Source organism: Ictalurus furcatus, chromosome 6, assembly GCF_023375685.1.
Source record: "Ictalurus furcatus strain D&B chromosome 6, Billie_1.0, whole genome shotgun sequence".
Taxonomy (NCBI): domain Eukaryota; kingdom Metazoa; phylum Chordata; class Actinopteri; order Siluriformes; family Ictaluridae; genus Ictalurus; species Ictalurus furcatus.
The window spans coordinates 14,831,244-14,842,959 of NC_071260.1; the positions used below are offsets into that span (position 1 = coordinate 14,831,244).

The 11,716-nt window shown below is 38.6% G+C and overlaps 1 protein-coding gene across 2 annotated transcripts; it reads right to left on the minus strand.

Moving 5' to 3' along the window:
- Window positions 1-2,751: 2,751 nt before the first annotated feature.
- Window positions 2,752-9,015, minus strand: nepro (nucleolus and neural progenitor protein). Of its 2 annotated transcripts, XM_053626665.1 has the most exons (9): window positions 8,653-9,014; window positions 8,306-8,460; window positions 7,982-8,070; window positions 7,515-7,643; window positions 6,125-6,202; window positions 5,619-5,980; window positions 5,469-5,521; window positions 4,725-4,975; window positions 2,752-4,640 (listed from the first exon to the last, which is right to left on the minus strand). In XM_053626665.1, the coding sequence occupies exons 1-9, from the start codon at window positions 8,777-8,779 to the stop codon at window positions 4,244-4,246; spliced, it is 1,641 nt and encodes a 546-aa protein (XP_053482640.1). In that variant the 5' UTR covers window positions 8,780-9,014; the 3' UTR covers window positions 2,752-4,243. The 2 variants fall into 2 exon arrangements, with proteins under 2 accessions (XP_053482640.1, XP_053482639.1); XM_053626664.1 differs by having other exon boundaries at window positions 2,752-4,975; window positions 8,653-9,015.
- Between the last annotated feature and the right edge of the window lie 2,701 nt (window positions 9,016-11,716).

Genomic DNA, 11,716 nt, shown 5'->3' on the forward strand with positions numbered 1-11,716 from the left:
ATGATATTGGATCTACATGATTATATATCACTTCAGTTTGTTGGGGATTAAAAGAAACATGATGTGTATCATAGGATGTATACTGTATACATGGGGAAAATACAGTGCCCTCCACTAACATTGGCACCCCTGGTAAATATGAGCAAAGAAGGCTGTGAAAAATTCTCTTTATTGTTTAACATTTTGATCAAATAATTCACAAAAATGCTCTCATCATTATCAAACGATTGCAAACAACACAGGTTTATCCAAAAAATATATCTTTGCTAAATAAATGTGTGCGACGATTATTGGCACCCTTTTAGTCAATAATACTTTGTGCTTTGCCAAGATAACAGCTATGAGTCTTCTCCTATAATGCCTGATGAGGTTGGAGAATACATTGCAAGGGATCTGAGATCATTCCTCCATACAGAATCTCTCCAGGTCCTTCAAATTTCAAGGTCCACGCTGGTGGACTCTCCTCTTCAATTCACCCCACAGGCTTTCTATGGGTTTCAAGTCAGGGGACTGGTATGTCCATGGCAGGACCTTGATTTTGTGGTCAGTAAACCATTTATGTGGTGATTTATTTTTGTGTATGTTTTGGATCATTGTCCTGCTGGAAGATCCAACCACAGCACATTTTAGTCTTTCTGGCAGAAGCAGTCAGGTTTTCATATGATCTGTTAATATTTGATAGAGTTCATGATGCCATGTATCCTAACAAAAATGTCCAGATCCTCTAGCAGAAAAACAGCTCCAAAACATTAAAGAGCCACCACCATATTTAACCGTGGGCATGAGGTACTTTTCCATATGGCTACCTCTCTGTGTGTGCCAAAACCACCTCTGGTGTTTATTGCCAAAAAGCTCTATTTTGGTTTCATCTGACCATAGAACCCGATCCCATGTGAAGTTCCAGTAGTGTCTGACAAACTGAAGATGCTTGAGTTTGTTTTTGGATGAGAGTAGAGGCTTTTTTCTAGAAACCCTTCCAAACAACTTGTGGCTTGTAGTTCTGGAGACTTTCTGACCCCAAGGCACAACTAACTTCTGCAATTCTCCAGCTGTGATCCTTGGAGATTTTTGGGCCACTCGAACCATCCTCTTCACAGTGCGTTGAGACAATATAGACACACATCCAATTCCAGGTTGAGTCATAACATTTCCAGTTGACTGGAACTTCTTAATTATTGCCCTGATGGTGGAAACGAGCATTTTCAACACGTGCTACTTTCTTATAGCCACTTCCCATTTTGTGAAGCTCAACAACCTTTAGCTATATTCCTTGGTCTTACCCCTTGTTATGAATGACTAAGGGAATGAACTATTTCACCCCTGTGAAACAGGAAGTCATGGTTGAACAATTTCCTGTTCCTAGACACCCAGGTGTACTAACAAAAAAGTAAAATGACAAAAGGAATATACTTCAAATATATTTTTCTCATATGAATTCACAGGGGTACCAATAATTGTTGCACACCTATATTTAAGAAAGATTTTTTAAATAAACCTGGGTTTTGGTTGCAACTGGGTTTTGTTTTCTTAACAAAAGATTAAACAATAAAGACAATTTTTCACAGCCCTCTTTGCTCATATTTACCAAGGGTGCCAATATTAGTGGAGGGCAGTGTAAGTCATGGCATTATATTATTGACTAACATATAATACAGATCTGTGCATGAAGTTTGAAAGGAAACACAAGAAATTAATTTTCAAATTACAGTGTCCCTTCAAAATACAATTTTATAGAAACGAAGTAAAATATTTCCTGTAGTGGAATGCTTTCTTGTAATAGTAAACCTTAAAAAAAAAACTGATCAGGAACAAAAAGAACAGTGTGTACAGTATGACAGGCTTTTCAGCACCTTTTATCTGGATACCAAGATAACACTTGAACACATGAAGGCACATTTGATGAACATAATAAAAGGACAATAATAGTATAGGATATACGATAGTTCAACTATAGCTTTCAACATTTTTGAAGGAGTAACTCAGCTTGAGAGTCTTATTTTTGTGGCATTCACGGAAGAGTGGTCAGAAATAGTTTGCCATCTGACAAATTTAAAACCAGTTAAAAAGCTGCTTTTGCAAGTTAGTCATTTAGGAATACCGAAACATCCGAACTGTTCCATTTGGAATATCTCTACTGAAGAACTACATGCATATCTGCACAATTTTAATAATGTATCTTTAGAACTAGATCATATTGAAAAATTAACTTTTTCACAAAGTATTTTCACAACTTAAACATCCTATTTTTAGACCGCGTAGGCTTTAAATGGTCCATCATAAAAGATCTCGATTTGTTTGTCATAGTGCAAGAGACTTTGGAAATTTTTTTTTGGAATTTTGCAAAATCTTTTTAGCACAGAGGCTAATATCACATGAACTCGACTCACATGATTTCTAACCATAATGTTTGTCAGTTATTTAAATATTTGTTTTTGTTGACTCTTTAAAAAAAAAAAACCCAACTATTTAATGGAATTAGCAGCCAATTCATGTGCGTTGTAAGTATGAAACAGAAAATATATCATTAACAACATTTTTAAGTTTGAAGCTTTTACTTTTAAGTGAATGAATAAATGGAAGGTCTTGAGCCTCGGACAGAACAAACTCTGGCACATTTGAAAGTGCTCATTCAGTGCTCTATATCAGTGGTTCCCAAACTTTTCCAGGGCAAGGCACCCCAAATGGCATTAACATTTGATCGAGGCCCCCCTTTTGCAAGATGTCTTTAAAACACATTAAAAATACAAACTCCTGAATAAATATTCCTTTTTTATTAATAATTACATCTTACATTACATTAGGAATTGATTGTGTGTGTGTGGTTGTCTGAGAGTGAGAATTTATTTTTCATAGCAAATTGTTGAAGCCCCCCGGGCGGCCCCGGCCCCCACTTTGAAAACCATTGCTCTATATAATATAGGATTTTCCTGAAGGTCAACACAGATCATATCACTAATCAAAACAAAGTCATTTGAATACGTAGCTTCTCCTGGGTGACCTAAACTATCCATGGAATGAGCCATGTATGACGCAATGACGCTCTTGATTTGAAACAAGAGATACATATGCATCTAGTCACACCGGACACGATCAGTCGCTGCACGACCAATTAGATTTGTGCTTTAAATCATGTGCCTGGAGCCACTGCTATTGCACAAAAAGGCGAGATAGGTGACGCTATAGCACAGAAAGCTGTTTGGAAAACCAGTGTAAACACCGAAGAAAAGTATTCCGGAAGAGAACAGAGAATGGCTGTTGAGTTCTTATCAGCGTTGGTGTCCGAGAACAGAGAACTTTTTGATAAAAAGTTGAATTAGCGACTACAAAAACATTATTTTTTAGATATAGTGTATAATTGTAATCCCCTTTATTCTTATATCTATATATACACACATGCATCTTATCTTTTATAGTTATATATAATATTTTTTAAAAATTGATCTTGCACAAATAAACAGATTTTGTCCCAATACTGTGTTATTGCATTATATTTCACATTATTTCATTCATACTAAAACAGATTGATGGTGCTGTTCAAAAAAATTTCTGCCTCCCTTTCAGGGTAGAATACACGTAAAATAAGAAAAGTTAGCTTCTATGCTTCTTAACAGTTTGCGTTGTGGTGCTATGCAACAACAGGTAAGTGATTCTTCTTCTCAGTGGTCAAATACGTTAGGTCGATCAGCTGAATAGTGTGTTGCGCCACCTAGTGTGCAGGATTAAAATGCATTCTCAGTCAGCGCCACCTATCGTGCAGGCGTGAATTAGCTGAAGGCGATCAATCATTTTGCGTTTGGTGTCAAAGCACTGTTCATCTGCGATTCACTTCGCTTTATCGCATCGCACTCAGTGTGAAAGGGCATTCAGCCACCATTAAAGGGCAGGCCATGACAGCAAATGACTGAAAAAAAAAAATCACTCCTGAAATCTGTAGTTACTAAGAATAAATTGAGCCAGTGCCATGTGTGGTTCTGAATTTTTAGGAAATTATTACTACTTACAGTATTATAATTGGAAAAGCTGGAATTTACCTCAGACACCATTTGGGATATTTCAGCAATCAATCAGTTTGTTCATCTAAGTCTTGAAAACATAGACCTGTCAAAACAACCAAATGTAGCCTTTATGTTTCACAAACCTGAATTGTTAACACATGCAGGTCTGTCAAACACAAATACAGTCCAAAATCTTCTAGTAGTGTTGCTTTAATCATACTTCTCCAAATTCTCCATATACAATAACACTAAAAGCCAAAGGATGCAAAAATATTATCAATCTCATCATTGTGCACACTGCTAGATTTCAGTGAACTGGTCTCCATTTTGCCTTTTTTTTGACTAAATACGCCTTCGCTTCCTGACATCACATCTTTATGTATAGGTGAAACTTTTGAGTACTTTCTGCATTTGTGTGATGATTTTGCAGTTACATTAAAAAGGTCTCTGGCTATCCGAGAGCGCATTCTGACTTTTCCAACTCGGCTCCTGATGCTTCCATAACATCTCAAAAGTGTAGTAAAACGTGTTCTGAAGTAGCAATTTGTCCTTCGCTGAAGAAAAAGGGAAGGTCTCACCAAGTCAGTTCCTTTAAGCATCACATTGTGAACCCTAAGCCTAAGCCTCCTCAGTTTCTTCTGCACACTGGATATGAAAACAAAACAAAAATAATTAAGATCGTAAATGCAATAAACGTACATGTAAAAAAAAAATTGTCCTGCACTGTACCTGATTCCCTCACACTCCAAAGCCTTCATCCTCTGGCACCTGAGGAGCATGAAGGCAAGATAGCGGCGTTCCCGATACAGCTTACTCCTCTTACACCAGCCCATCATCTGTTCAAAATGTGCAGCCATGTCCTTAATGCAGGATGCTGTACTTAGTCTTTTCAAGAACATCTTCTTCTGCTCCAGCACAGGCAGGCTGGAAGTACTCGGTTGCCCAGGAGATGCTGTCTTACTGAACACTTCAACTGCACACTGACAGGAGGCACATCCAAACACAAACAAGGATTCCAAAGCAGAAATCAGTTCTCCAAATGGGGTTTCTCAACCACTTAATACACAAATGCTTTGGCCATGGCTTAAAACTTCATATTCAATCATGTTTTATTTATCTTTTAGGTTATTTGTACAAGTAAGAACATTTTCAAAAATGACTGCAGCACCTTTAAATTGACAGCACAATGTGACAGCATGTTATATTAAGCCTAATCTTGTTTTACATTGAATAAGCCTACTCCTGAGTGTGTCTGAGTTTAAGGACTTGTTGTCTTGGCAAGCCCAACAGCTTTGAAGAAAATAAGAGTCTTGGATCATTTGAAATGGTCAACAATCCAATGCAGCTTACTCAGTAGTCTATATATGAAGCACGTGGCCCAGAGCAGGGCAGCGCTGTAGTAACCGCAATCTATCCTAATCCATCTATGATCTATATATTTAAGGTCTCAAAAATTAAAATAAGTCTAATAACCTGTTTGGAAGTTTGCTGCAGCATCGACTTTATGTCCAAATCTGCAGAAGATCCTACAGATGTGTGAAAAACAAACAAAAAAAACAATAAACAACATTAACAAAATCCCCCCAGAACTATTCAGACAGTTCATAAAGAAATCAGACTTACGAGAGCATGGTGGACCTCGACGCAAAATGGTCCTCCCCAGATCCATGCTAGATGTCATTTCCTCACGGGCTAGCATCTGCATTATTTTCGTCTCTTCTTCTTCCCTCTTTTCCACCTGTTCCTCACTTCCCTCCTCAAACAGACTATCGAGAACAGAGAGGTTTTTCATCCCAAAAGGCTCTGGTGTACTCCTCTCCTCAAGCAGGTCAGAATAAGTGGGGCCCAGAAACGCTGCCAGGTCTCCGGGCAAGGTGAAGTCAGGGAGGAAGGTCATGGGTTGACAATGCACTACCTCGTGCAGCAGAGCCATGATGCCTTCATACACAGGCACCAGAGTTCTCAGGATGCCTCTGAAAAACACCCTGCACACAATGAATGTAAAGAGCAAAAAGAGTTGAATTGCAGGCTGCTTTGTTATGAGCCAAACATTTTACATTTTTTACAGTACATTAACAACTTCTTGTCAACATCTTGACAAACTGACACGATCACTCCTCTGAACTCACCAGAGTCGACTGAGCATGCATGTCAGCACCAAGTTCAGCACGATGAACTCAGACAAACGAAGATGTTGCCTTGTCAATCTTTCAGGGGAAGAGTTAAGAGTTTTTATACCAAGAGCTGTCTCGATTCTGATTGGCCAGGTGTTGATTCTTTTTCCTTAGCAGGATGGCTTTAAGTAGTGCTGGCTGCAAATTTATTAATGTTCTAATATATTATAATTTTTATTGCAACAGCTCATTTACATGGACTTGTATAGTGGACGTTTCACATACACTATGTGGACAAAAGTTTGTGGACACCTGACCATCACACCCATATGTGCTTGCTGAACATCTCATTCCAGATATAGTGCCCCTCTACTGTTATAATCCACTGGATTTTGACATGTCGCTGCAGGGACTTGCCCAATCAGCCATAAGTGCACTATTGAGGTTTGGCCCTCATGTTGGGTGAAGACACCTGGCGCAAGTCAGTGTTCCAATTCACCCAAAGGTTGAGATCAGGGGTCTGTGCATGCCACTTTTTGTTCTTCCACTCTAAACTGGGTAAACCTTGTCTTTATGAACCTCGCATTTTGCACAGGATCATTGTCATGCGGGAGCAGGTTTGGGCCTCTTAGTTCCAGTGAAGGGAAATTGTAATGCTACAGCATACAAAGATGTCCTATACAATTGTGCACTTCATATTTTGTGGAAGACCTATATATGGTTGTGATGGTCAGGTGTCCACAAAGTTTTGGCCATACAGTGTAATTCAAGGCTAATAATAAGCATATTAAAATGCTTCAGAACATAAAAAGTATAATAATTGATATGGTGAAACTGTAAGGAGATATTTATTTACCACTTATTTAACATTATTTTACAAGGACACTCAGGTGGAAAAGACTAGTGGCTAGCATGCAGTGCTCTCATCGCAGCGGTACAGGTTTGATTCCCGGTCAGGGAACCAACCCCAGCCACCTGAGGGCTGCACAAGCTAGTGCACTGTCAGTGCTGGTTCCAAGCCCGGAAATGGGGAGGGTTGCACGTCCGGCATAAAACGATTCAAAATGGTAAATGGTCTGCACTTCTATAGTGGCTTTTAACCATAGCAGTTCTACAAAGCACTTTACACTGTTTCTCATTCACAGACGCAAGGTGCTATAGCCGGTCATTGGGAGCAACTTAGGGTTCAAAATCTTGCCCAAGGACATTTCAGCATGTATGACGGGGATCGAACCCACGCTACCACCTGAGCCATAGCCCCCCTTCCGTCCTGGATGGGTGATCCGCTGTGAATACCAAACAGGAGCAGCCAACAGAGGGGAAAAATAGATAAAGTCTATATTCATGCATGGTAATATTCCTTGTACGTTACTAAAGCTGTATGCCTGTAGGTAGTGGAGGATACGAGAAAGCTTTGGTGCACTGGTCCAGGGTTCGGCACAGGAGACTGGAGGCTCCCAACACTTTAAGACAAAACCATTCCAGCATGGGATGACTAGGGACGTCGCAATGTCCTACATCAACTCCCACATCCCTGCATGGAAAAAACACATCAAGTCTATAAGCTGTGGGGAAATTATGGGGATGCTCAACTGCCCTAAAAAGGAATTTGATCCACCCACTAATTTTATTACTTATTCAGCAACAGTGCAAATAAAACAGACAAATGACAGTTAAAACCAGAAACCAGGACAGAGCCTGGAAACTGGACTGTCCAGGGGAAACCTGGACCGGTGACATCAAGTCATGGTCAAGATGTTTTTCTTCTGACAGGGTATGCTTATTCTGGGGTCTTGCTAGTTCTGTATCAAAAATTGGCTGTTTTTTTTTTTGCCATTGTCTCATGATGTGTCTCACACATCACTGTTTTACCTCTGGATTTGGTTTGGGCATAGCTCCTGCAGGTCTTGCAAGACTGCCTGCAGTTTCATGTCCTGCAGTCGGTTTATGCATTGCTGAACCTGTAGTGCACACAAAAGCAAATGACATGTAATTCCCTAAATCTTAAATAGTACTTAATGTCACAATGCTCCCTGGTCCTGCATATGTGAGTGTTTTCCCTGCTCTAACACACCCATATCAACTGAGGAAGGGGCTCTTAACTATCTGATCAGTTTGATCTGGGGTGTTGGAAGCAGGGAAAACACTTATATGTGACAGGGGGTGCGGATGGGAATTTTAGAAAAGAAAGTAGACCTGTTTGATGGCCAGGAAAGGTTTGTGTTGTCTGAAACCGTTGTGCAGTACATACAGGATCTCATGGACCACGCGGATCTCTGTGTTCAGCACGCGGCTGCCCAGCAGCTTCAGCACGTTCCCACAGTGCACCACCACAGCTTCTGTTACAGCGGCTAAAATTTAACCAACAACTTAATAAATCAACTATATATTTATATATTAAAATATTATATACAACACTAAGGTTAACAATTTTCTAAAAACGCTGCACCCCACGTGGGTAACACTCACAAACAAACAAACCAAATACGTCACTATCAAACTTTATCTACCAGCAGAACAACTTTAATAACACAACAAAATACCTGTTCGTGTGTTAAAAGGGATTCTACAAGCCGCAGCAACACCTGGATACGGAATGTTTATTTTATTCCACGGTTCGACCGCCATGTTGTTTAAAAGGCGAGCAGGAACTGGAAGGCTTGAACACATCTCGACGGTTGCCAGATCCCTCTTCCAAATTCCCCCCAAAGAAACCAATTTTTTTTATGTCCAGAGACCTTATCTTTGCAGGATATTACAGATTATAATATATAGATATATTATATGATTACCCCCAGGGCCTGCTGAAAACAAACAAACAAACAAGCAATATAAACCATAACAGAAATTCTAATAATTTCCACCACAAATACCATTACAAACCATTAAAACCAATAGAGATCCACAGGGACCAATACAGTTTCCATTAAAACCAATACAATTCCCATTATAACCATTAAAACAATAATAATTTTATTAGGGTTTGTACTGGAGCTTTTTTTTCCAGCAAGGGGATCTCTAAGAATCGGTAGTGATTCGACTCTTTTCATTGAGTCAGATGGTTTGATTCAGCTCACTATTAAGATCCGACTTGTGTCCAAAATGGACAAATTCTATGATATTTAGACCAGTAATCTTCTTTGCCTAACTTTCACTGAAATTGTCTCATGAAGTCTTTCACTTCCTTAAAAAAATCTTACCCAATTAAAAAAAAAAACATTACTGTGCATTGTTTGTTTTATGCAAAATTCAGTTCAATTCAATTCAATTCAATTCAATTCAATTTTATTTGTATAACCTGGATTAATTATAATCTTGATGCTCCATCACTTTAAACTCAGATTTGTAAAAAAAAATTATTTTAATTTTTTAATTTTCTCAGCCTGTATTGGTTATGCCAATGAGCGGTTAATAATGGCAGTTGAAATTTTTTTTATTCAAAGTATAAAGTTCACAATCCCTTTGTAGTCACTCCAGTGGAAGTGAAAGAGTTACATTGTTGCTGTTTAGTTACACTGGAGAATTCATATATTTACATGTTTATGAAATCCACATGCACTGCCACAATGTTGTCAATGGCTAATCCATCATGATGGAGAAAATGAATGGAGGTTTTGATTGCAGGTTAGAATTCTAATCCCTGTTTTTTTTAATCTGGGTTTAAAATTAAGTGTTGCAACACAACTCGATTTAAAACTAAAGCCCAGATCTACAAATCCTAGATTAGCTCTAAACTGGGCTTAATATAATCCTTATTGGTGCAACCCTCCCTGAGACTGTGTCTGAGTCCCGAACACTAATTAGAAGGCTGTTCCATAACTGTGGGGCTTTGTAAGAGAAAACTCTTCCCCCTACTGTAGCCTTCGCTATTTGAGGTAACAACAAATAGCCTGCCCCTTTTGATCTAGGTAGGCGTGGCGGATCATAAAGTACCAAAAGTTCGCTTAGGTACTGTGGCGTGAGACCGTTTAGTGCTTTATAAGTCAATAAGAGTATTTTATAATCAATGCGTGATTTCAGTGGGAGCCGATGCAGTGTTGATAAGATCGGGGTGATGTGGTCGTATCTTCTGGTTCTAGTAAGGACTCTAGCAGCTGCATTCTGGATTAACTGGAGTTTGTTTATGCACCTACTGGAACATCCAGACAGTAAGGCATTAGAGTAATCTAGTCTAGAGGTGACGAAAGCATGAACTAATATTTCTGCATCATGTAGTGACATTATATTTCTTATCTTAGAAATATTTCTGAAATGAAAGAAGGCTATCCTAGTAATATTATCTACATGAGCATCAAATGATAGACTGGAGTCAATAATCACTCCAAGGTTTTTTACTGCTGCACATGACGAAATGGAAAGTCCATCCAGATTTACTATGAGATCAGAAAGCTTACTTCCAGCTACACATGGTCCTAGTACAAGTACTTCTGTCTTATCAGAATTAAATAAGAGGAAGTTAGTTAGCATCCAATGTCTAATGTCCTTTACACAATCCTCAACTTTACTAAGCTGCTGTCTGTCCTCTGGCTTCGCTGAAACATACAACTGTGTATCATCAGCATAACAGTGGAAGCTAATTCCATGTTTACGAATAATTTGACCTAGAGGTAGCATATATAAAGTAAAAAGCAGTGGGCATAAAACAGAACCTTGTGGAACACCAAATTTAACCTCGGTATGCATGGAGAAGTCGCCATTTACATCTACGAACTGATACCGATCCGTCAAATGAGACCTGAGCCAGGAGAGGACCGTTCCATTAATATTTTATATATATATTGATATTAATATTAATATTGATATATTAATATCAATATTTTCTAATCTATCAAGGAGAATAGTATGATCTATAGTATCAAAAGCTGCACTAAGGTCAAGTAATACAAGCAACGAGACACAACCCTGATCAGTGGCCAGTAGTAGGTCGTTTACTACTTTTACTAGCACTGTCTCTGTGCTATGATGAGGTCTAAACCCTGACTGATACATTTCATGAATGTTGTTCCTATGTAATTACGAGCATAACTGCTGTGCTACAACCTTTTCTAATATCTTGGATAAAAAGGGGAGATTTGATATAGGTCTATAGCTGGACAGTTGAGAGGGGTCAAGGTCAGGTTTTTTAATCAGGGGTTTAATATCTGCTAATTTAAATGATTAGCATTTCTATTTATTAAATAATGGTCAAATCTGCAAGGCACTACAAATTTGCATTGATAAACAAACATACCAATGTTATTGTGCCTGCTGTGTCATTTCCATGTATCCTCACCCAGATCTTTAAAAAAACAAACCCTAGATGATTTATATACAGGAGAGCTGGCTCATTCGTGAACATCACTTATTGTTAATATGCAGATGATTATGTGAACCAGAAAACTGCATGGATTTGAAGGCAGGGTTTATGGGACTCAAGGCTTGTACACTAAATTTCCAGTTTATTTTAAGTACAAACCATGTACCTAGAATAATCAACTATTTTCATAGGTAGACTGCAGTGGTGCACTCTGTCAGTATGCAGTTACTTACTGTAGCCCATAAATATACTCAGCAAAAAAAAAAAAAGAAATATGTTCCTTTTTCAGGAGACTGTATTTTAAAGTTAAT